The following is a 26,006-nucleotide window of genomic DNA, read 5'->3' as shown; positions in this document are numbered from 1 at the left end:
AGGGAAACTCATTTGTCCACTTCTAAGCTATAATTTGCAGAAGACATACCTGAAAAGGCAAATCTTACTGCTTGTGGGTGTGGTTAGGATTTTTATTTGTCATATCCACCTCCCCACCCCCTGCTTCTGTAATTAAGTCTCTACCTTAATGGATGTACTCAGGCCCTCGATAAAGCCCTGGCCATCCTTAAAGTGCACCCTAGAGAGCCCAGGGAGATGAAATGTATTTAAGGAGGGCCTGATAAGGATCTTCCAGGAGGTACATGATTCCTTTCAAAGCTTTCAGCTTCAATTCCAGTGCCCATAAGTGGAGCAGTAAGTGCACAAACACAATTTAATAGCACTGTGCAGAGTTTTTGTCAGACAAACCTTGCAGGGAATTATTTGTCTGTGCATTGCATTGACCTGGTTCCCTTTGCCTGAGTCAGTGTAAGGAGGGCCCAGCTGTCCTTGCCACAGTGGGGACAGTAACCACAGAGGGACAGTGACAAGCAGCTCTCCTCAACCAGCACATCTGTTTGCAAAATAAACGTGTCTCTGTGGTGTGATGAATAATTTCTGACTCCCACCCCATGGGCTTTCCTGCGCTGCCAGGAACACTCCAGGAATTTCTGCACACTCCAGGAATTTTGCATGGCAGCTCCAGCAGCTCAGTTTGCAGAGGGGAGGGAGGAAAAACTGTCCAGTGTTTACAAACTCAGTGTGATAACAAGTTAAATTACTGCTCCTAAAAGTGTATTGCAGTCAAGTGGCACTCAGACTTTTCCCAGACATTTAGCTCTGTCACCACATTTCAGGGCCTTTCTTGGTTTGGTCAAAGGCTTGAATAAATTCTTAAAGGCTCCTGCTCCTTCTTATCCCTCTGAGAACTGGAATTACGCAGACAAAATCCTCTTCTGTAGCAGCAGCAGGTTTATACCAAAGTTTCACATTTGTAGGATACCACTAAAGTAAAGATTGTTTGGTAAATCAGCTGTCCTGTTTAGGCTACTTAGAGCAGAAGAGAGGAAGAACAAACATCTTTGTCTCCCTTTTGCAAAACTGCCCTGTGAGCTTTTTATTTTCCTGTGAGGATTTTTTTTTTCATAGATCTGTGAAATGGAAAGGTGTCTTTGTCAGGCAAGGAGTTACTCTTGAATTAGGTAACAATACAAAAGAAGTTTGGGAAAATGCCATAATTTGCAGGTATTAAATTTCACGTACAGATTTGAACTCTTGAGGTCTGTGCTTTTAGAAGAATGTACAGAGGGAGGTAGGGACATGAATGAAATTGCTTAGAAATTTCCCACCTGTGCAACTTCTGCTAGCTTAAATTCCTTTCTTATTTTCTTTCTTGCCTTCAGCATCGCTTCTCAAGACTTAATTTATATTTCCCTTCATTTCCCCTTATCCTTTTCCTTTCTCCAGGTGGTTTCTTGCAATGTTGTGGGAGATTCTGTTAAATTCCTCGTTGCTGTCTCAGCCCCTCCGCCTGCAGCTGCCGAAGCTCAGTCATATTTTGTGAAGCTGTCCCCAGTCCACCTGCAGGTAAAGTCTTGAGTGTTGTTTTCTCTTCCTTTTGTTTCCCTCTGGGGCAAGTGGTAAATACAGAAATTAAGCTGCCTCTTCAGGAGACTGGGGATAAGTAACATGTTGGGTAGACTGCTTGGGTGTACAGAACAATTCCCTTTTTTAACTGGCGTGCACTCTCAAAGCTTAAGCAACTTCTGCCTTCTTGGAGTGTCAGTTTGAAGTTACTCAAAAATTGGTATCATTCTTCCTGTGTCAAGCCTTAGTATGGAGTTTGACCTGCAGTTTCCTTAACAGGACACCAGAACACTCTCCAGTAACTCTTTTCCTGTCCACAGCTTCAGGTCTATGTGAAAGACAAAGGAGAAGACGTGAAAGTTGAGTGGTTCCTCATTAACACCAATGAAATCAACTTTGAAATCCAGCCAGCAGTGCAGGAGGTCAGTCAGTAAGTTTTATTTGTTGTAATGGTAGAGCAGATGGGTCTCCATCCCCTTGGTCCAAAATGTGTTGTAAAGCATCTGCCATGGGTCACCCATCAAACACCTGCATCTCTGAAATCCAGCAGCATCTCTCAAGATTACTGAAACAAGTCTGTATTTGGCAGACAAATGACTTTGCAAACATCTTTCATCCAAATTTAAGGTGTGAAAAATGTCTGTTCTTAATTATCTTCTCTTAGAACACTTCTAAAATAATAAAAAAACCCCAGTTGTAGTGGTATTCCTATCAAAGCAATGACAATATTGCTCCTTCCCTAGTTTAAATCACTGTTGAAATCTGGCAACAGTAGATCAGAAACAGCTGTGAAAAATACAGTTATTTAAGGAAATAATGGATGATCTAAAAATATTTTGATGCTTTTGGAATTGCACCTTATCTTTGTATATAAGCACTGATTCATTGGGGATTGTTTTACTGAGACATCCCCTGAAAGAGTTTTGTCTTGTGTGGGATTCTCTTCTGCCTTTGACCCTTCACAAATTTTTTTTGGCACAAATGTGGTGGTTTAACTGTTTCTTAAAACTCTGGGGGAAGACTTGCTTGTGTTTTGTGAAGTTTTTTTCTTGACTGAAGGCCTTGTTAAAAAATAAGTTTATTGTAGAGCTGCTTCTAAAGACCTGTACTGAGTGAGCTGCAATCATCATAATTTATTACCACAGCTTTTGTCCATGAACATGGGAAACTCATAACTAAAGACAGACAAGCCTTTTGAAGTGTATTTTAATGTAGGTTTTACCATGCACATGTAGCATATGAATGACCTTCATATGCTGGGGTGGCATGTCGATTATCCACATTTGAACAGTCATTAAATATTAAATCCTTACTGACAAACACAGATGACTCTGGTGCAGTCACTGGACTTCACAGTCAGCTTTGTGAGAGGTGCCCAAGTCCAGCGTTGCAGAGTTGCACCTGTTAGCTTTGCCTGCATTTTTACAATGAGCCTGTAAAGTTCTTTAATAGTTAGAGGGCATTATTTTCACTTTGAAGTTTCTATTAGCACTTACAGAAGAGGAGAGGCAATAAACAAAGGGCTAAAGCCTGTGAGTAAGCTACACCTCAGCAATTGCTCCAGCTCCTAAACTTAAATGTCAGCTTTTGTGTCTTGTTTTTTTCCTCTCTCGGAAGCAACACTGTGTGTACAAATAAATACCTTTAATTACTTGTGATTATCTCCACGGTGGTTCTGTCATCACAGAAGCTGGGTATAATGACCCATTTTCTCTTGGTAATGGCTGGGTGAACCTGAGCTGTGTTGGGCAACCTGGCTGACTGGTAGAGTTTGGATTTACACCGGGTGACTTCACGTGCTGATGTGCCCCAGGCTGGCTGTGGTGTACACCCCTAGCCCAAGTCAAACCCAAAGTAAAACCTGCTGTCTTTATCATTTTGGGGTGGCAGTTAAGCCATTATGGGTTATCTTGTCGAGGGTGTTGTGGTGGGGAGTAGCTTTCCAATAAAAGGATGGCTGAGCTGACAGGAGGCTCTTTAATCAATCTCCTTTCCAAATAACTATGGAAACAACAGAAAATACCTATGAGCAGGAGTCCAGTGACTATGGTTGCTGTTGTCACTGTTAAATAACAGATGTCACATTAGGCTGATGGCAAAGCATGAGAGGCAACTGGGATTTTACAATTTAGGTAAGAGCAGGGAGGGAAATTACCTCCAAAACAGTGAAGACTAACCACAATTTATCTGCTTATTTAAGTAACCTAAGTAATGAAATTGCTGTTACTGAGGCTTTAGAAAGCCTAATTTACTTTGATCTTTATTAAAGTGAATGAGTATTATCTGTTTCCTTGGTGGTTATTTGAGGGCACATGGTGTAAATGCAGCAGAATTTTTGTGGGACTGGCCAATGCTGTTGTATTTTGAAGCTGTCATCAGAGGCCAGTTAGGTAAGAAGGCAGTAAAACAGAGATTTCTGTACACAGCATTCCTGGGATTTTTTGTGAAACACCCTAAATGTTTCTGTAACACCTGGATAGTTGGGAAAGGGCTGTTACTGCCAGTCTGTTTGGGCTGTTGTGCAAGATGCACATCAGTGAAGTCTCTCGGTGTGGTATCAGATGAGAAAAGATGGATGGCTCCTCTATTTTTAGGTCAGATCTTTGTCTCCTACTTCAGTCTTTTCTTTAGGAAAGAAACCTCACTGAGATTTCTCCTGTGCTGCCCTCAGAGCTGTTGGGTGTCAGACTGTCCTTTCTGGGACAGTGTGATTTAAAAGTCTGTGCCCTGTAGGTAACTGAGCAGAAGAAAATTCCTGAGGAGCATGCTGTGGGAAGCAGGCATTTTCCAGGAGCACAGAGAGGGCAGGGACAGTCACTCTATTCATACACCTTAGAATTAATCATGTGAAGCTACGTGTGGATAAACAAAATCTGTGCTGTGTGCTGACCCCTCAGAGGTTGTGGTGCTAAGCAGAGATGGCTGTGAGAGTTTTAAATGGGCAAACTACAGCTCAGTGCTCCAGAGCAGCAGGGCTCTCTGTCCATACCCTGCACTTACAGCAAGGTTGAAGACCTCCAGGAGATGCTGTAATATTTTTTTCAGTGCAGCACAGGATTAGTTTCTTCTCAGCTGTTGCAAGCTGGCATAACAATCTGCTTATCTGATGACCTGATCTGCTCTCTTAGGGGAGTGCAGAGCAGTGAAGAATCTTTAAATCACCATCATGAGATAAAAACTGTTAATGAAACTTCTGGTTTTGTGGATAACAGCTGTGCCTTCCTAACTCTCAGAACAGCATGGCTTTCTCAGTGTTTAATTCTAGCTTTCCTTTAATGCATAATGGAGAAATTTAAGTAATTCTTCGCATGATCTGTTAAATTGTGTTGTTGGCAACAGAAACCATGTGTCTCTCTCTGACAAAGCTGATGTTTGATGGCTTTGGTGGTTTAGATATATACCAAATTAATTTTTACCTCACCTTCTTCTGAGTTTTGAGAAGCCTGATTGTTTGTTTCCTCATAGGGACAGACAACAGGGACATGTGCAATATCTGAAACACTCAGAGATGTCTTGAAGAACCTCTTCAGCTCAGCTTCTCCATCTGTAGTGTTGAGTGTGAGGCCTGCAGATACAAAGGAGGTTCAGGTAACTCTCATTCCTTCCAAAATCTTTGGAGAAATGTCCTTCTGCTTAGTGCTTTTGTTATATATTCATGACTCACGAATGAGTAAGTTTAACAGTGTTCAGTGACAAGAAACAACTGGGACACATGTTTAGAACAACATAGCCCGTGGCAGTGGAGGCTCTGTGGCCACACTTCCCGAGTGGCTCCTTGTTGGTGTTACAGCCCAGCTCTGCTTCCCTGTGTCAGTGTGACACAAGGATTTGGTGTTTGCATGTGCACAGTGCCCCTTGTCCTGGTTGCCTTTTGCAGAATGCACAGAACACGAGCCTTCTCCCTCAGGGCACAAGTCCTCCCAAACCTCCAAGGGCTCATGACCTCAAGCTGCTGGTGAGGAACATCGCGGTGAAGCTGGGTGATCTCCGTGCTGCAGGTAACACAGCCCCGGTGGTGCTGCTCCATTTCAGGCAGGGCTGGGGTGGGTTTTTTTACTTTGCTTTCAGGTGAGATAATGTGGAAGTTCTGGGTTAACAGCCTACTCTCAAAAGGTTTAAGAAATTGCTGTATTCTGAGAAATAGACTTCATAAAGTCACAGAATCAGGGAGTTGTTTGGGTTGGAAGGGACTTTAAAGTTCATCTCATTCCACCCCCTGCCATGGGCAGGGACACCTTCCACTATCCCAGATTGCTCAAAGCCCCATCCAGCCTGGCCTTGGACACTGCCAAGGATGGGGCAGCCACAGCTTCTCTGGGCACCCTGTGCCAGTGCTGACTTAATGTATATTTTAGTTTATTTGAGTATTTAAACATCTTGTTCTTTTTGTACAGAAATCCATCATTGCTGAAAACAGATTGAAATGACCACATGTATAATAAAGTTGGCTGATTATTTTCTGGATTTTAGTCTTAATTTCTGAAAGTTCTCACTTTGGCTGTACCCAAGATGAGGGGCTCAAATCCAACTCTCCATTAGCTGCTGGCAATGACATTGGCTTGATTCAGTGTTACCTTATTTTTACAGGCATTTTTCTTTACATTTGAGTGATCTGCAGATTTATCTAAAACTCTCCTCCTGTATTAGAAACTCCTCAAAGGTGATCTTTGGTTGTCAGGGATATTTCCTCCTGATGAAGTACCTCTGCAGGTAAAGGAAGAAGGTTCCTCTTGCAAGTGGAGAATGAAGCCAAAAAAGAGGTCACTGCCTAGTGAAGTTCGTGTTGGGTTTGGAAAGCAGCACCAGGCCTGTCTTGCAAGTATTCAGACTTCTCCAAGTGCAGGCACGTCTCTGTCACTGATTGAGGCATGAGCAGGCACATTTCAGGTTCTGTCAGTGGAAATAAGATTGGAGGCTCTGTTATTTATGGCCACTAAACAATTCTGTAACAGTATTTTTAATGGAAGCTTGTGGCTGCTAAACTGGGCAAGGCACTAGTTTTGGATAAATACATCCTACTTGCTGTTCTCCTTTTTTCAGTTAGATGTAATAGGTTTCTGCCCTAGAGTCTTGCATAATGCTGCTTCACTCATCCTGGCTGGAAGTGATTCCCCTAAAAATCTCTGCAGAGCTTTTTTTTTTAAAAAAAACATTATTTTTAAAGCAGTTCTGGAACTCTGGGCTGTGAAATGTCCTATATAAATAAAACTATGCTGGCAACTGCAACCCTGTCTAGTGGAAAGTGTCTCAGCCCACGGCAGGGGATTTGAAATGAAATGATCTTTAAGGTCCCTTCCAACCCCAACCATTCTATGATTTGCTATTACTCTACAGTTTTATAGTGCAAACTAGACTTTCCAGAAGATTGGGTCTTTTTGCCTGCCTTTAAAAGTCATGAGATGAGATACCTTTATGTGCATATGGTGCATAGAACAGAAGATTCGCCTTCTGAGAACCTCTGCACCTTGCCTAAAAATGAGAAGAAGAAGAGACAATTCCTGTGCTCTGTTCTGGGAACACAGATGTTGGGAGGCAAAATCCCCATTTGCTATTCTAACAGGAGATGGAGGGATTTTTGCTGTTTCTCCAGCAGCTCCTGGAGTATAAATATTTGGAAGTATGAGAAATAAAGCTTCATAATAGGCTTTAACTGGTACATTTGAAATCCAGTGGGAATCCTGCACAGCTGGAAAGGTGCTGGCTTCTGGATGTAACTTGCTGACTTTTAATTAATATTCCCTTCCCTTTTCCTGGCCTTCCCTTGCAATAATGAATTGCCCTGCTGGAATTCAGGCTCCATGAGGGTGTGCAGTATTGCAGGGTAACCTGCACAGGTACACAGGGGGCTGGGGAGGGGCAGCTTGTCTGATGAAACCATGGCTGACTGATGGATGCTGACAGGGTTTATAGGAGCTCGTGGCTCTCCTGTAGATATCTTAGTTCAGCTGGTGAACACCCAGTAGCAGAACTGGTCTCTGCTTATAGGCTGTGCCTGTTTTTATCTCCTTAGTTTATGTATGTAAACAAAGATCACCCTAGATTTTGTACTACATGGTCCACAGGGAATCATTTAGGGCAAAAGTGATTTCTGCTGGTACGGAAGAAGTAGTTAATTGTTCACAGCAGGGTGTCCAGGGCAGAAAAACTGCAATACCCTGTTGGATACAGTCAGTGTGTGGCTCAGGTGTGGTTCCAGGCAGGGCTGTGCAGAGTCCCTGCCCTGGCAGGACCTGCCTGCAGAGACACATGGCTGGGTGAGCAGAAACCAACCCAGGTTCATGAGCTCAGGCTCAGCCTGCTGTGAAAGCAGCTCAGCTACTTACTCTGGGGTCATCTTGGATCCCAAATAAGCTGTGTGTACACAGTCCTATGTCTCCTCTAATCACCTTGCCAGGCCCAGGCTGTCTCTCTGCCTGAGACAGGGCTGAGCCACGGCCCCAGAGCATCCCCAGAGGATAACTGAGAGCTGCTGATAGCAAATACAAACCCAGATTCTTCTGGAGTACTGGGGGCAGCATCTTTTGTTTGCTTTGCACACAGTCAGTACTGAGCTTTTCGTGGCTTTCCTTGATCCTTAGGAAGTCTGGGTCTGAATTATTTCTGATGCTGTGAAAGCCATATTAAAGAAACTGTTTTAAGAGGAACAGATCTGGCGAACAGTTTCCCCTTGGAGCAGCAGTATAACTACTCCTAATATGCCAATTTGCAACGCTATCAAATTCCAAGATCAAGGCAGAGATAAGTCTGCAGCAGTGCTTTAAAACTTGTTAAAAACCACAGTGCACAAACCATCGTGAATTAGCACTGCTGTCATCAGTCACTTGCCAGCAGAAAAAGCTTATTTTTGTGTCCAAATAAACTACTGTGACTGTGGCCAGGAGGAACTTAGAAAACTTCTGTTTTTTTAAAAACAGCTGAAAGCAGCTTTACTCCCTCCCTGCCTCACACCCACAACATCACCTGCTCACTGTTTCTTTGTCTCCCCATCTTTATGGATTGTTTTATGCCTGCACTTGGTTGCTTCATGGCAGGATTTAAGTTGGACTGTCACATTTCACAGTGTGTAGGACAGTTCATAAGACAACAGTGATGCAATATTGACCTTTGCCATGAATGTCCTTGGTGTGCAAACCAGGGGAAGGCATTTGTTCTCTGGGAGAGTGAGAAAGTGTCTGCAAAAGCCTGTTTAAAGGTGCACTGTGCAAGGAAAGGGGTTTCTTTTCAGTAAGTGGCCTCTTGGTGATGGAGCATGAATAACTAGATTTTTCTTGCCCTTACAGGCAGCACAGACCTTGTGTGTATAGTTCAGTTGAATGACCCTATGCAGAAGTTCTCCAGCTCTGTAGCCAAAAATGCTGCACATCCCTTTTGGAAGGAAGAGTTTATCTTGTAAGTAACTTGCCTACTGACAATACTTTTACACTAAAGCACCTTTTTTTTTACTTGAACTGCGTGAGAGAAGAATGGCATTTTGAAACAGGTCTGTTCTTGGCATTTCTCTGTGTGGCCTCAGAGAAATCTGGAGCTGGTTGGAACTTCAGGATATCTAATTACCCTCTGCCTGAATATGAGATACAGGTCTCTAGATGTTCCATGGTAGATACATGATTCTAGTACATGACAGCAGTCTCAAGCATAATAAATCACCTCATGCTTTCCTACAGTGCCAAAAAAGAAGTGTTAGCAGGGTTTTGAAGTCACTTTACTGTGAAAACTGCATTGAAGGGAATCAAATGTGTCTCCATTCTCTCCCCTGAGTGGAAGAAGCAAATGTGCAAAAACAATTGACCATCTAAAAGGATGGTGGGTATAACTAAAAAGGAAGTGTAAAACTTAACTAGATTTTCTTTCTCCTGTAGAACAAAAAAAGGGACTTTTGGGCAGCCTACACGGTGTTCTGTGATTCACAGAGCTGCTGTAAATAAGGTCAAAAGTGAGCAGTTCTAAAACTGTTTTCATTTTCACTTTCTAACAGCAGAGCAATAATGGCTTCTGTGATGCATGAGTTTGGGAAGGGGGGGAGTCACTGATGAACTTTCTTTTCTGAAGCATCACAAAGCGCTTCAGCCAGTGGGTCTGTGATTCACTTCAGCCATCTGTTGGTGGAACAGCACCCCTGTTCAATGTTTCAGAGCAGACAAGTTCCCAGCAGTTTTGGACAGGAAGTTTGTAAGAATAATACCCTTTTCCAACTGAAAGGGCTGAGAGAGGGCAGGCAGGATGTGATTAACTTGACTGGAATTTGGTCTTGACACTAGGATTAGTGCTGGGGTTTCTACACTGCTTTTCAGAAGTGCATGAGGTAAGCTTGGGGGCTTTTACAAATAAATGGTTAGGATTTTGGCAGGGTTTTTTGAACTTCTTCAAGTTCACACACACACTCCTCTGCCCTTTCCTTTCTTCAGAGCCAAAAATATCCTCCACTGTGAACACCATTGTACTGACCACCATGTCAGGCTCTGCTTCAGCTTCATGGCAAAGCAGCAGTAGTACCATCAAGGTGCTCCTTTCCAACTTTTGGGGTGCAGGAAGAGTGGGAGTGGCAGGGAAAAACTTAAAATCTGCTGCACAGATGATGTCCCACAGCATCTAATGGAGGTGGGGTGTCTGCAGCCAGGATCACACCATCCTGAAACAGAGACATAGCAAAATGAAATACATGTTTGCATGCCCTCAGGGTTTTTGGCAGAACACCTGCTGAGAAGGTTATAAAAAAAAGTTTTACTGGAGGGTTCCTCAGTAGGTACCCAGTTTGCTTCACTGTCTCTGTGAGACGAAAGGTTTTGTATCTGTTGTCTAGTCCATCTCAGGAAGTACCACATAGCAATTCTGAGAGTAGTTCACCTGGGTTTGGTCCCACAGAAACTCGTTCTGGTTGGCTTGCAGCATCCTTGAGTCCTATTTTGGAAAAGTGATACTGACTCTTCTCCTTTAAAGCTGCAACTACTTTTGTTTTCCTTGCATCTGTCCTATTTTTGCAGGACACTTTCCTGCTTTGACAGGGATATTGATTGAACCTGTTCCAGCATCTTGACTTAAAAACTTGATCCTGCCAGGAGAAACAAAGCTTTTTAGTGTTGTGGTGTAGCAGTCAGACTAGGAACCATGTTCAGCTTGGAGGGCAGCGTTTGTCAGCTACTGGGGAGAAGAAAAGCCTCTGAAATTTAACAAATTGAACCTGTGCAACAGTGAGGGAGGCATCCAGGCCACGGTTTTCTGACTGTGAGCTGTTTAGTCAGTCTTACCCACCTGCAAGGTGCAGTGTTTGGCTTGGAGAGGGCTGAGAAAAGCTGGGGAAAGGGGAAAACCTACGTGGGAAGGAAAATCTGCTTGGCCTGCAAAAACCTAACATGGTTTTATTTCCTTCACAGTGAACTAAGTGCCAAATCAAAAGCATTGCAACTGCAAATAGTAGAAGATGGAAAGTTGGATAGTAAGTATTAAGACTGAATTATTTTGCATGATCAGCGTGTGTGAGCTTTGCTGAGTGTTGATGTAAGTCCTCCTTTATTTCTGGATGGCCACAGAGGAACTCAGATCCATCAGTAGTCACAGATGGAAGGAGAATGCACTGATCAGGTGCCTCTGTCATGCACTGGGTTGAGGTTACAGAGAATCTTTGAGTTTCTTTCAATATTGTCAACACACTGAGTCTTCCAGGTGCTGATATCCTATACTTTGCAGCCTTCTAAGCATCTAACAGATCCACTGTGAACCTTTTTGGTTTCAAGTTAAGCTTTTGAGTTCTTTCTCTGGCTGAAGGGGAATCATGTGGGTTAATCTTAAATCTTTCCTTTTCAAGTCCCAGAGACTGCCTAACAGTTCAGGTATAAAAATCACAATCAGGTGTAAAACACTCCAGTTCTGATTATGTTGGATTAAATATAAAACATAGGGGCTCAAACATTTTTACAACTCGATTCTGTTGGTTTGGAATTATTTTTAATAATCTAGATACACAAAGTTGTGCAATACCTTGCTTATGATCTGTGGTTATTGGAGGGGTTGGAAAGTCAAATGTAGGCAAAAGCTTTAAAAAATTGCTCTGATATGGATGCTCTTTTTTATTTTCAATAATAATGTGGGATTTATATGGAGTCAGGAAATTTGTATTGTTTCTTGCACAAAGTTTAGTCTTGACTGTACCTCAGCATCTTTAGTCTATCAAACACCAAGATTGTTCTACATCCTACTGAGAGTGTAACTTTCAGCCTGGTTTCCTGAAGAAAAAAGGTCCCAGTGGATTGCACTGCCAATTCTCTTCCTCCCCCTCTGCCCCTCCATACAAATTTAGCTGTTCTTCTCCCAAAAATTTAAATAAAAGACTCAGAATCACATTAGTAAGCAGAGAGCTGAGTTATGTGAATATAATGTAGATCCCTAGTTGTATAATACAGGTACATACAAGAGTTTATTATACCTGTTATGCCTGTTCAAATTATAAGTGTTCGAGAAAATTGTTTAATACAAATTCTCAGCACACATTCTGTGGTAACCTGACCACAAAAGGCCAGTGAAGTGTAGGAATTCATTGTTTTTAAACATTCTACTTTTCACAGAGAACTAGAATTTCATCTCTGAAATGGTACAGTACCTTTGCTAACGGCTTGCTCCAGTCTAATGGAGCTGATAAAGTCAGAGGAGGAGCAAGAGAACTGCTGAAGTTCTGCTAAAGTTCAAATTAAGAAACACTATTGTTGTGATGCACCAGTTTACCAGGAATCCAGGTCATCCTCTGAAATGAAAGATGCAGAAACTGGTTATGGAGATGGTCCAAGAACCTAATAGTTGTTTCCTTTTTTCCCTAAACATTCTGCATGTAAAGGGGAAAAATAATGGCCAGAAACAACAGTAAATAAGTAATATTTCATGGGTCCATTCTTTCCTGTTGCACAGTATTAGGCCAGGCTGAGGAATAGTTGTAAAATGGAAAGAAAGGTGTAAAATGTCATTTCTCTGCCCCGTGGTGTAGAACCAATTCTTGCAATTATCTGCCTGAATTTTCCTCCTCCCTTCCCACATTGTCTCCCTTACACATCCTGACAGCTTAGATGTAGGCTGACCTTGCTGATCTTATTCTTCCAGGTCCTTTTTCTGGGAAGGTGACTGTACCTCTAGACCTGTTCAGGAAACAGCCTTCTGGCCAGCACAGCTTTGCACTGCACAGCGAGGCCAGGGAGAGCAGCTCGGAGCCAGGGCCCGGGCTGGGATCCATTAGTGCAGAGGTACTGCTGGGTTTGGGGTGGATCTTTTACTTCAGGAAGTGCTTGGGAATGCTCATCTCGTGCTTTGGACTTGTGGCTGAGTCAGAGCAGCCTGTTCTGCTTGCAGAATATTTGTGTCTTATCAAAAGAATTGACTCTTGAGTTTGGCTCAGCGAAAACCTTAAAGGAATATCAGCTAGAAATCGTGTCCTTCTTGCTTGACTGGGCTTCTGAGGTGGTGTTTTTCTGTCTCCTTAGTTCTCCTTTATAGAACCCAGTGAGCTGAAGGCACGGCAGGTCTCCTCTCCAGTGCTGGCCACCAAGATCGAAAAGGATCGCACTGTGATGCCCTGTGGGACCGTGGTCACCACTGTCACTGCTGTGAGAACCCAACCTCGTCTGGAAGGGAGATCATCCCCTCTGAGCACAGGTCTGCATGTCCAGATCTTCCTGTGTTCCCTCCCAAGCTTATCCATGGGCACTGGGAGAAGCACTGGGGAGTGGGATGTCAGGAAGGCGCTGTTTTCCAGAGTGCTCTGATGTGTTGGGGTGGGGTTCTTGTTCGTATTCTCCAGAATCAGGTTTTTAATTTTCATGAAAACTTGTTTCTTACAAGAGGAACAGTTAATGCTTCTTCTAATACATGCTGTAAATTATTACCATGGTGTGATAATGCAGAAGGCCTGGATTTTGGTTACATCACTCTCAGAGGTTTGCTGATGACAGACCATCCTGTGCCTTCTAACCCTGATCCATGTTACCATCTCTGGTGAAGGTTGGTGTTACCTGGTCACAAAATCCTTCTCAGCCTGTCCTCCAGGAGCAGATTTTCCAATTTTTCTTGGGAAAATTATAGAAGTAAAACCTGTGAACAATCTTGGTGTGAAGTCTCACAAATATCTGTGTTGTTTTAAGTTGTTAAAGCAAATCTTCTACTTAAGTGGGTGTTGTCTAACGTATTACAGTAGGAAATTTATAAAACAATAAGTTCTTACACTTCAATGGCCTTTTGGGGTCAGGCTTGCCACAGAACATGTGTTGTTGAGAATTTCTGTTAAACAATTTTCTCAAACACTTATGATTCGAACAGGCAGAACCGGTACAATAAATTCTTATTAATGTAATAAAAAATGTCTTGACCAGTTCAAGTAACCAAAAAACTTGGTCCTCAGATTCTCCTGTGAAAACTCCTGTTAAAGTAAAGGTGACTGAAAAGGATATCACTGTTGAAGCCCTCCACTCTCATGGTGCTCCAGTCAGCAAAACTTTGTCATCTTCAGATACAGGTAATAAAAATGTTTGAAGCTGCTAAACAGAACATTTCTCTGTTCTGCACATGGGATTAATGTGATCCTGTTAAAATAACAGCCAACCCATACAGCTGCTGCCTGTCAGCAGCACTGAGATGTTTATGTCACAAAGCACTGTGGTTTGGGGTACGGCAGCTTTGCAGTAAAAGTCTGGTTTTAATAGGCAATTTAAATTACTGGTTGTGAATAAGTAACAATGAGCTGTGGTTTGGAGCAGGGAGGTGACTGCAGAAAAGCCAAAAGTAAGTCTTTACTCTTATTTTTGAATGAAAGATGCCTCCTTTCTTAAAGGCATGGGGGATGCTGCACTAAATTAAAACTCTGTGACATGTACCTCTAAGTCCCCTGTGTCTGAAGAGAAGGCAGAGGCTGGACTGATGTAAGGAAGATTCAGTCCTCTTCCTAGCCCTGCCACTGGGCTTTCTTGGGGTTGCTGTGCCCGTTTGTCCACCTTCCTAAGTCACCTGGATACAGCTGAAGTGCCTTCAGAGTGTCAGGTGACACTGACAATAACTTTAATTATAAATTCACTTTGAATTATATACAGACCTGATTTTGACTCTGGGGAATTTACCTTTTCAAGTTGCAGCTCTAAATCTTCAGCATATTTTTCAGCCCTGTGTGTGGTCACCACTGAACCTTTCAGTAGCTCTGTGGGCAGCAGCAGTGACAGCTGTGACCCAGTGTGGCTGCCAGGGACACCTGGGGTGGAGTTCAGTTTGCTGTGTACAGATCTGAGTGGGGATGGGACAATCTGGAGATGATCTGGACTGCTCCTGGCACAGTCTGGAGGTTTCTGAGAGACACAAATGTGTTGGGCAACAAATATGGGGAAGGGCAAGAAGCAGTAACCATGAATAGCTGTAAAAGCACTTGGATCTTTTCCTATCTGTAGGATAAGAAATATTCAGATACCATGAAGCAGTGTGGTATTACTACATCAATTTGGGAAATGTTAAGATAGTGCAAGACTTCTGAGTTGACTCTCTTGAGTGTTTATGGTATTAAAGACACAAAACACTTACTGGAAAACTCATCTGGAGACAGCTTATTCCATATTGTTACAGACAATGTTCTTATTGGGAGTGCAGGGGGATTTCTGTGAAGTGTTTATTGCAGGAAGAATTACTCAGTAGAACAAAAGCCAAATGAAAGAAATACAAAGAAGCTTTTGGTATGGCAGTAGGTCGGGTAAAAGTTACTACAAACATCATGGCAAAATAGCAGCAAGCTCTCTGGAAATATGCTGTGTCTGTGCCATAGTTCTGAGTGATGACAACAATAAGAATTAATGCAGGGGCTGAGGAGATGGAAGAAGTCAAGGTTTGAGATGAGTGTGCAGACATGCACACCCCTTGTGCACACGTACACCTAAATTCCAGGCCTCATCTTTTATTGCAGTAATGTCCCAGTCACAAAAGGCACTGCTCAATTTACTTAACACTGGTGCTATTTCTCCCTCTGTTCTTTTGTTGTTGTTAAAAGTCTTGCCAGAAAAGTCCACCTCAGGCAGTTGAACATGGGGATTTTTGTCTTGTTGACTTTCTTAGCCTTGTTTGTTCCTGAGCTTGATGAATTTGATCAGTGTGTATTTGCTGTGCCCAAAGCACCTGTGTCCTAGGTACCAGAAAGGGCCATGCTTAAAAATAAACTTGTGTTTGTCACTAAAGAGCATTTTACACAGAAGAGTTTATATTCCTGTGCAGTGGTTGGAGAGGAAAAGGGGGTGGAATTGACAGGTTTTGGAGGCAGCCACTTTGCCTTCCCCATCCTATCACACTGTCGTAGCAAATCTGGAAATGCTGAGGGGGGATGTCTGGAAAAGGAGCCAAATAACAAAAAAACTACCTGAGGAAGTAGCATCATGTGCCAGCCTTGTGCCATGTTAGAACTACGGTTCTTCATGGCTGTGGTAACTCACGATGTCCCCACTGTCACCACAGGACAGCAATGCACTGAAATAATGGGATGTTTTGTCCAGGCTTCCAGAACCTCCTTTGTTCTTGTGGAAAGGGGTTGTAAGTGCCACTTCAGTACCTTTTCTCCAAAAATGGGCGACAGGAGGGAAGGACAAGCCCTGATGGCCAGGTGGTGAATTGGAAGACGTTTGTGGTGTTTATGCCATTTCTGTGAATTTTAAGTCAAGGACAAACTCTGCCTGTCTCTGCTCTGTTTTTTCCTGTTCTTCCTTCTCCCCTCTGAAATAATCCTTTCTTCTCAGAGCTGCTGGTACTGAATGGCACCGACCCTGTGGCAGAAGCAGCCATTCGGCAGTTGAGCGAGTCTGCGAAGCAGAAGCTGAAGTCTCCTCGAAAGAAAAGCACCATTATCATATCAGGGGTGTCCAAGGTAGAGCAGAAAACAACACTTAGAGTTAATGCTTAGTTCTGTAAACTAAGCATGCTTCTTCTGTCTCTGCAGAATCCAGTTTTGTGTGCCAGGTTATTTCTGTAACTTGTTTCAAGTTAAGCCAAATCAGGGTGTTGGGTTCTGATTGTTAGATTTGACAGCCTCACTGAAATGCACAGTGTCCTTAGATAGGAGTGGTGTTAGGGATTTGGGAAAATCAGTTTAGGTGAGAAGAGAGGATAATCAGTCCTTCTGTGTGTTTCACCCATGTAGGAAAAATGCACAGAAAAAGTATGAAAGGTTTTTCTATTTATTTTTCAAAGCTGTTAAAACCCTTTGAAAAAACTCTGGTTCTCTGGTCGCTGTTCCAGAGGGTGGGCAAACAAGGAGACAAGATGAAATGCTCTGATGTTTATTTTCTTAAAAGGACCAAAAGATTCTCTCTGTATGCTGACACTTCATTACAGCAGCACATATAGGCAGTCCTGTTATTTGTAGTGGGGCCAGGGGTAGGTGGAAGGCATTTACTTATTCTTTTTTTCACTCCTTTGGCCTTTACAACATGATTAAAACTTTGCTAAATGCTCCTCTCCTTTAGTAGAGCTAAGGAAGCTTCAGGGGATTTGCTGATGGTCCTGAGCAATACAAGTGTAAAGAGTTAAAATAACTCCTGCAGGGAGGCTTGTTCTTCTCCAGGAGGATGACTTGTCAGTGTTGTCTCTTCTTTCCACTGGGCAGACCTCTTTATCTCAGGACAGTGAAGCTTCACTGATGATGGACTATGCTGCAGCCATGGACAGCTCCTGCAGGGAAGCAGATCGACCCACTGAGGAGGAAGCTGTTGCAAAAATCACCTCTGATGAAAAGCAGTCATTGGGTGCTTCAGAAAGAGTCCCTGACACCGACCCACAGCAAAGCACCCACGAGGCCTGGGGTTTGGAGAACGGCAGCCAGCAGTGGGACACCAGCACACTCTTAGACCAGACCTCTGAAGAAATATCTGGGAGCTCATTAAGTGTTTCAGAAACTGGGAGCATGAAAAAGTCTAAAGGTACGTCATCCTCACTTCCACTTCAGCAACTGCTTTCTCTACAGAATTGGCTGCAGTAGTTCATCCTTCTTATTGATTTTTTTGTCCTTCAAACTCCTTGTGATTGTGGTGTTGGTTGAAGCTGTTTCACTTGCAGGTCTGAGCCAGCTCAGGCTTTCTTACCCTCCCCTCCACGAGGAAACAGCTCATCCTTAGAAGCTGGCAGCTCACTATGCCCAACTCAGTTATTTAGGAGAGAAATAACTAGTCACATTATCAATTCCTCAAGGAAAATGGTGTTCCTGTAACCCAGGACTTGCCCTATATTAGCAGCCCCATTACCAAGGTGAAAAATGCAGGGATCCTCAGTTGCTTTCCAATACATTCCTCCTCCTCCTTCACATCTCTGAGCACAAGGCTCCCCTGCCCTCACTAAAGTGTGTTCAGGAAGCACCACAGCTGAAGCAGAAACTGCCTGGTGAACAGATTCTCCCATCATTTGCTAAAGAAAAAGAAATAAAAGGTAATTTAATAAGTAAATAAGGCATCAGATCATTTTTCTTAGGTAGTTACACACCTGAATAGCTGCAGTTTGAAAATGTCTTAGGGTTCTTTGTGTTCACTTGATAAATCCAGTAACCTCTGAGCAGTGGTTTGTGGCTGTGTGGTAAACTCAGGGGCTATTAGCAAGTCTTACAAAGGGGCCAGTACAGTGGACTGTGCCCCAAACAGGCACACAGGTTCCACCTTAAAGTTGCAGAAATACTGTGTTTTTCACCCATATCCACCTCTCTTTTGCTTTATTATTTTCTGTCATTTCCTCATCCAGAGATCCTGAAAATGGCTCACTACAAAACCTCCCTATTTTACTGGATTATCACCCCCCCACACACAGGGCAGACACTGGAGCTCTTTGTCAGGACCCTCCGTTAGAGCATCGAGTTCTCTGGCCTTCCCACAGCTGTGCTGCTCCACATCAGAGATCAGGAGGGTACTGCAACAATCCCTGCCACACACATGCTCAGGCACTGGAAAGTCTTGGGTGTGTTTGGGGTGAGGGGAGTGGGTTAGTTGTCAAGGGATTTGTCTCATTTTGGAGCCTGGAGAGGTTTAGGAAGCTGCGTGAGAAACTGCGAAACCTCCGGACTGTTTTCAACGTGTTATTCTAAAACAAGCAAGTGGAAGTTTGTATGTGAGTTGTTGTCTAGTTGTGGGTTTCCCTGTGCAAAGAGATCAGACTTCTAAAGATCGTTTTTACACAATTCAGCGTAAGATTGATAAAACCACAGAATATCTCTAATTTGAGAGAGTTGTACCATCTTGAAAAAATACTTGAAAAAAACTGTCTCAAATCCCTTTCTTTTATACACAGATGTCTTTGTGGAAGCCTTGAATCTCTGCTTTGTCACAGCTGAGTAGCTTTTATGGAGTAAGATAGGAAAACATTTCAACCCCCCTGCCTTCAGTGAGCTGTGAATAGTTCAAGGCTTCTGTTTGTCAAATGCTTTCCCTTAAAAAAACCCAAAAAAACAAACAACAAAAAAACCCACCACAAAACCGCAAATGCAACAACAAAAAACCCAAACACAGCAAAAAACCCAAACAAAACCCCTTCTGCTTTGAAAAGCCTTTTGTGTGTATTTATGTCTTAAAGTTAGCACTTTTTTTTTTACTCTTGCATATTTTTGGTTGGTTGGTTTTTTACCTTTCTGACTTCCTCTTTCTTACTTGGTCCCTTTTATAAACTTAAGATGACTACTATGCCAGCCAGAATTAATTACCTACACAGTAAGTTATTTTTGTCTTTTTTTTTTATCCCTAAGAAAATGTAGCTTTACAATGAGACACTCATTGTAAAAACTGAAGCAAAAATTAGTTTGGCACCCATTTTCCTCTTCCCCCATCCATTCCTTTTCTCCTTCCAGAATTACCTTCCTGTGCTCAGGTGTCTTAGCAGACCAGTCTGCTGTGGCAAATCATCCTTCTGGTGGTCGTGCTGTCCAGGAGGGTCGCACAGAGAGGGCAGCAAGGATGGCTTGGAGGGATGCTCTACATTCCTAATCTCTCTCCATCATGCCCATTGCTGTAGTATCTGGTAATCAGTCAAAATCTGCTCATGCAAACCCATAACTGGATATAGATATTTATTCAAAATTTATTCAAAAACCTGCTGCTTACAGTTTTCTAGATGAAGGTTTTCTAGCCTAACTTGTAGAGCTACCGGGATCTCAGGTATTGACAAAACCAGCAGGTATTTACAAAACCACCTGTGTAAAAACTGTTTTGGAAGTTGGGAAGGAATGGAAAGTGATCTCTCTTCATATCCTTGTAGATGTGGAAGGAAATCCTCCTCCCTTAGCACAAATGAGATTCAGAAGTGATCCCATCCCCACAGGCATTTTCAGAACACCCTACATTAGTGCAGTGAGTTCGTACAGTGCTCTCTGCTCATCTCCTGGTGCTGGGGGCAGGGCTGGCACATGGATCCTGTTGAACTGGAGGCATAAGCATGCAAACAGCACATAAACCAGCACATAAACCAGCATGAGCACTGCCAGGCTGCTGCCCTGCCCTGCCCTGCCTCCCTCCCAGGGCTGCATGTCTCCACAGCAGCCAGAGCCACTGCCAGGCAGCACACTCCAGACTGGCTCCAGACTGATGGGCATGTGGCAAGCTTCCAGGCAGCAGTGACTGAACACCAGGGAGCTCTCGTGTCGGGGGGCTGCTGCTTGTGCCAAGCCTGTGTTGCTCTCAGGGAAGCGCTGCCCACGGTGTTTCAGCTGCAGGGAGGTGTCCCAGGCCACCGGCACAATTTTTGGGACATTCTCAGTTTGGTGCTGTTTCCTGGTGTGGCAAATCAGTCTGAATGACAGAATGGATGGGACTAAAAACCTGCTTAGGGATAAACCCTTGTGTCCTACTGCTGCTGGCAGGGCTTCAGCTGCAGCTGCCAGGGCTGCTGGGCAGAACAGCTGCCTGCTCAAACAGGAGCTGCACAGCAGCGGGGCCTCTGCATCCCCCCAGCCTCTGCACATCAACAACTGTCAGTGTCCTGGGCTGGAACACTGCTTCTTTTATGCTGCTGACAACAGCTTGAAGTGGTACTGCCTTGCCAAAAAGATCAATCAGAGGCTGATGGGAGAGCAGTCAAGATTCAAATCCATGAGTTCTGGTTGCTTTCAGCTGATTTCTGCTTCCCATCCCATTGCGCCCTGTGAGGAGAGTCTCAGCAGCTGCCAGAACAAACAGGCTGGAATATCCTCCCAGGTGCTGAGTGCTTAGCCCTGAAAGTACGAAGTAATAAACCCAGTACATGTTTGTGACTGCTTTGGTGTGCACAAAGCAGCATCTGGCTGCCATCAAGTACCTGTTCTGCAGCTGTCACTGTGCAAAGTGACACGCAGGCCTTGTCAGGTCCTTGGGGGACAAACATTTAATTCTAGCTAGTGGCAGTGTTCCGTGAAAGAACTGCTCTGTGTGTTGCTTTTTGTGTCCATTTGCAATGGGAGGAAAAGCAGAATCGAGACCATGCTATGAGAGGAATTAATAGCTGAACTGAGAAAGGATCAGGAAACCTGATAGTGGTGCAGGGAGGAGGTGTGGAAGGTTTGCTAGGAAGGTGATTGTCCCCACATACAAGTCTGACTGCCAGAAGCTCTTGGGCTGGATTGTCACCTGGCTCCTGCCACCTGGGACAGCACCCTTGCCCAATTCCATACAAAACTGATGCTATTTTAACACAGAGCTGATGTCCCAACACCAGGCTGAGTGGTGCTGGTAGCCTGGAGCAGTGTCCCTGCCAGCTGCACATCAGGCACATGGGCACACATGGAAAGGGAGGGTGGAATTTGGCAGAATGGCTGCAAAAACAACCCAAGCTTGCAAAGAGAGGAGTAGTGAGAGCTGCTGTTGGCAACATGAGTCCCTGGTGAGGTGACAGCTGCAATTGCCTTGGCTGCATGCTGGGTTTGACATGGGGTCAAGGGAAGGAACACAGCAAAATAAAGCAACTTAATTTACCGCAGGAGGGATTTGGGCAGACTTCTGAACCTGTTGGAAGCAGATGTAATATTATTTTTAATCGGCTTGAAGTGCATTGCTATTCCTAACAGGACTTCAAAATAGCAAATGCTTTGTGAGTGTTACTCTGGGTGATGCTGCCGAATTTGTACAGAACACCTGCTGCCTGGCTTGTACAGAACCACTGCACACAGGTTTACTGCCAGGTACTGTTGTCCTGCACTTCAAATTAAAATGCCACCTTCACTTCGTGGTGCCTCACGGGCTGATCTTCACCTCCTTTGATCTCTGAAACAACAAAGAATAACATTATTTCCTCTCTTTCATCCTTTTTATAAAATCCTTTCTACCTTACTGGTTGGAAAGATTGGATGTGCCTCTTTCACGTGTTAGAGCCCCGGGTACAACCCACCCCAGTCGCTGTGCATGTGTGTATGACCACTAGCGTGGCCTCCAGGAAAGCATTTGGAACTAAGTGTAAGGAAGGAGACTTCCACAAGATTGGCTTAAATCAGAGCATCAGCTTTTCTCAGTCATGCTGCAGTTAAAGTTGAGCTTCAGGAGGACAGCAGCCTGTACTGTCTAAAGTGTCCTGCACTTTCTTCCTTCCACAGGTGGGATTTTGAAGAAAAGCGCGAAGCTGTTTTTCCGCCGGCAGCATCACCAGAAGGACCCGGGAATGAGCCAGTCCCACAACGACCTGGTGTACCTGCAGCAGCCTCTGTCAGAGGAGAGCCGCAAGAAGGGGGGGACACTCTCACGGATTCTGAGCAAGAAGCTCCTTTCCAGGAACAAGAGCAAGAGCAAACTGAACGGTGCTTCGGGAGAGCCGTACCTATAAACCCGAACCCTCTGCGATGGGATCCTTGCTCACCAGTTGAGCACTTGTTTACAGAGCAGTACTAGAGAATACAAATATGGCTGATGACTTGCATAAAAGGATGTTCACTATTAACAGTGGTCTTTTTGGTTTATTTTTCCAAAATGCTTTTTCTCTCTGATGATGAAGTCGCTCCTCCAAATATGAGCAGTGCTGAATGTGTCCCGACAGCTTTTGGAGGAGTGTGGTTTATTGTGGAAGAGGAGGGAGGAAAGGGAATGGTGCAGGTGGGGACCAGGAAAGCACCTGGTGTCCTGGGGTGCAGTGGGAAGAGCATTCCCAGCAGGTCAGGGTTATCCTGCCCCTGTGCCCAGCCCTGGAGGCACCTCTGGGGTGCCGTGCCCAGCTCTGGCTCCTCAGCCCAGCAGGGCCAGGGAGCTCCTGGAGCGGGGCCGGCGGAGGCTGCGCAGCTGAGGAAGGGCCTGGAGCAGCTCCGTGCCCAGCACGGGCTGAGGGAGCCGGGGCTGCTCAGCCTCGAGAGGAGCCCCAGCTGAGAGGGGCCCTCAGCCCTGGCTGTCCCTGGCTGCAGGGAGGGCTCAGGGCAGGGCCCGGGCTCTGCTCCGGGGCCCGGCAGCGGCACCAGAGCCACGGGCAGGGCCTGAGCCCGGCAATTGCCCTGCACAGGAGGCAGAACTTGTTTATTGTGCAGTGACCAAGCACTGGGACAGATTGCCCAGCGAGGCTGTGGATTCTCCCTCACTGACTCCAGAAGTGTTTGGACACAGCCCTGTGCCCTGTGCTCTGGGATGGCCCTGCTGGAGCAGGGAGGTGGCACCAGATGAGCCCACTGTGACTTCCAGCCCGAGTGATCCTGTGGGGAGGACCCAAACGTGATTACCTGGTTTACATCAACAGGGAGCTCAGAACTGAAACATCACACCCGCTTACATGTGACTGAACCTCTACAGAGAGAGAAGACACCACTGTGCTCCCTCACTGCAGCCTGCAACAGTAGCAACTGATTTTTCTGGTCAGCCTGCAAGGGAAAACAAAAAGGGGCCCAGATCCAGCTTGTGTTGTAATTTGGAAGCGGGTAAATGTTCAGAAGCAGAAGGGAAATGCTGACTCTGATATCCTGCTGTAATAACTGTAGCCTGCTGTAATCACTGCTCGGCCCGTGTAGGTGGAGAGATGCCTTTGATATTAGCCATAAATCAATAAATTATGCAAATACCAATACTAGCATATTGTTCAATGTTCTGCTTAAAAAAAGTTAGGCTTAAAAAACCAGAACTTTTTTTTTTTTTTAAATCTACTTGAGTCTACTTGCAAACAAAGTATTTGCAAAGTCTTACATGTAGCTTTTCTTCCCTGTGTGAGAAGCTTTATTGCTGATGCAAAAACTCATCTTAGGGGCTCTTAATTCCTTCTCCCAAGTGCTTGTTAGACAAGTACATAAACCATCATATCAAATGCAAAGCTAGGAGCAATAGGTGAATAGAGCGTAGTTAACCCTACAGTGCTTTTCATTGGATAGCTTGTCTTACTTGCCAAACACTTACTGAGATCTTAAAAAACAAAATTGCGAAGAAAGCTTTTGAGAAAATAGTAATTCCCTTAGTTCAGTTTCTAGATCTACCAGTGTTGTCATGTGCTGAGTGGTTGGTCAGATGAGTTTTTTAACCTTTTTTTCCTTGCTTAAATACTGCAGCTGGCTCCTTTAGTCTAAAATGAAAAACTGATGGAAGTAAAGGCAAAGTTCTCATTTTGGCTGTTAAGAAGAGTAAAATGTCAGTATTTCACAGGTACCATCTTTCATGCTTTACCTGTACTTTTCCATCATCTACATTCCTGCTGAGGACAAAGGGCCAAGCCTGTTGTCTTCAGCCAAGAAAAATATCCATTCTTTCCAACTAAATTACTGATGTAAATGGATGAGAGACCTTGTGCCTACTTTGCCAACAGTGCTTTTTTTTCCCTGGCCCCTTTCCTCTCTTTAAGCTATCCAACACTTTGGCTTTCAACTTAAAGCATTCATCAAAAATAGAAACTCACTGAAGAAATACATTTCAAACTTCTGACGGACTCAAGGTTCCCTGGTAAATCAGTATCAGAGTAGAGGGGCTTTGGTTTCTTTTTTACCAAGAAAATGTTAGAACTGAACTGACAAAATCTTTTAACTGTTAAAAAATACTGTTTATGTGTCACCTCCTAAGATCACTGTGGTTGTACAGTAGACCAGACTATCAAATAGTTGTACGTTTAAGCATGCTGCTTGTTATGGAAACACTTGAAGGCATTTTAATGTTCCTCATTTTGAAAATTGGTTACAAATTAATCTTTTGGAGCTGTAATGTGCTTACAAATCCCAGTTCAGTAACACAGGTCTGTCCAGCTTGAATGTGCCTGAACAGTTTTGTTTATTTCTGATTTAATACAAAGTAGAAGCTTTGTTTCTTCATTTGTTCTACAGTGGTTCATGATGTGAGCATTAAAACCCCTGATGTCATGTTCCCTCAACAGACACTTTTCCTCTTGATTTTACCAGGAACTCTCTGTGTTATGGGGCAGGGTAGGGGTCAAGTCCCTGCCATTTTTAAATGCTCAGTCTTTGTTGCTGAAGGACAAAACCACAACTGATCACTGAGTTCAAGAAATCCAGGTGAATCTGTGCTCCATGGGTAGCACATCCATACACTAAAAACAAAGAGCTGTGGAATTGGGAATGTAGAGGCAGCATATAACCTACTTGAAGTCTTCTTAAATTACTGAGCTGGGATTCTAATTTACAGAAGCTTTAGCACATGCTGTAGAATGGGGTGAAATAGGACTGTGTAACTTGCAGGATACAGGAGTAGGGTTTGCTTGTAGCTTAACCCAGAGGATGGATACACGTGAAAAAAGTGGGGGTTTGGTTCATCTTAAGGTCTTGATGATCACTTGAATGCTTGCCCTGATGGTGGGAATGAAGAACATTCTTTACTGCAAACTGTGTGAAGGTTTGGGCTCACATGTGTTGAGAGAGAATGGATTCTTCAGATGAAGAGAGCAAGGCATTTGGTGTAAAAAGGGAATCTTGTTTTTTACTTGCCATCACTCCTCAGGAAAATAAACATTGTTTGGTTTGATGTTGGATCTCTGTATCTGGGTGGTGTGTTCCTCACTTCTTACTCCTCAGCAAATAATTTATGTCCTGCTGTAAAAACAAGCTCAGGCACTAAACACAAAGGGACAATTGATTTGCTCAGTCGTGACAACCCCAAAGACCCACAATATGGAATCCCATTCCCTCCTTAGGTTGTCATTTAAGATCAGGAGATCTGAGGATGTACATTTTTTGTGTATCTGGGTCAGTGTGAGCTGGATCCTCACAACCTGCAGGATCCACACTGCAGGTGTGGGTCAGAAAGACTGGATTTGTCAACTGGCACAAACAACACCGTGATGTGTCCTATGCAGTTTTGTGAAGGATACCAGAGGGAATCATCTGTGTTTTTGTAATTTGATCCATTGTTCAAATGACTGGTTATTAAAATTTTAAAGAATTTAATAACTACCCACTTGACCCATAGATAAAATCTTTACATACTATTACCCTGAAAACTTATTTACTGCCTTGCAATTTAATTATGTCAGAACAGTAGATTGGAAACAACCTGTGAAATACTAATTCCTTTTTGTCCCTTTTCTCACACTTTTGTGTTTCTGGGTTTCTGTACAGCAAAGAAGGCATGGTATTTATTTCA

The 26,006-nt window shown here is 43.9% G+C and overlaps 1 protein-coding gene across 2 annotated transcripts in view; it reads left to right on the top strand.

Annotated features, from left to right (window-relative positions):
- C2CD2 (C2 calcium dependent domain containing 2) overlaps positions 1-25,395 on the top strand; it is a 34,821-nt gene extending 9,426 nt beyond the window's left edge. Inside the window, exons 3-15 of one of the 2 annotated variants that reach the window (XM_042033644.1) lie at positions 1,408-1,527; positions 1,848-1,949; positions 4,993-5,115; positions 5,405-5,525; positions 8,808-8,916; positions 10,899-10,960; positions 12,613-12,752; positions 12,990-13,161; positions 13,904-14,017; positions 16,263-16,390; positions 17,129-17,441; positions 19,172-19,208; positions 22,055-22,123. In XM_042033644.1, coding sequence (XP_041889578.1) covers positions 1,408-1,527; positions 1,848-1,949; positions 4,993-5,115; positions 5,405-5,525; positions 8,808-8,916; positions 10,899-10,960; positions 12,613-12,752; positions 12,990-13,161; positions 13,904-14,017; positions 16,263-16,390; positions 17,129-17,441; positions 19,172-19,197 — 1,530 coding nt within the window. In that variant the 3' untranslated portion in view covers positions 19,198-19,208; positions 22,055-22,123. Of the gene's footprint in view, positions 1-1,407; positions 1,528-1,847; positions 1,950-4,992; positions 5,116-5,404; positions 5,526-8,807; positions 8,917-10,898; positions 10,961-12,612; positions 12,753-12,989; positions 13,162-13,903; positions 14,018-16,262; positions 16,391-17,128; positions 17,442-19,171; positions 19,209-22,054 lie in introns of both variants that reach the window. The other variant, XM_042033634.1, reaches the window with a different exon arrangement.
- Positions 25,396-26,006: the final 611 nt, after the last annotated feature.

This window comes from Corvus kubaryi, unplaced genomic scaffold (genome assembly GCF_017639235.1).
Source record: "Corvus kubaryi isolate FWS band 111438036 unplaced genomic scaffold, C.kubaryi_AGA036_p1.0 133, whole genome shotgun sequence".
In the NCBI taxonomy this organism is placed as follows: Eukaryota; Metazoa; Chordata; class Aves; order Passeriformes; family Corvidae; genus Corvus; species Corvus kubaryi.
The sequence above is the reverse complement of the archived record's forward strand: the minus strand, read 5'-3'. Positions and strand labels throughout refer to the sequence as shown.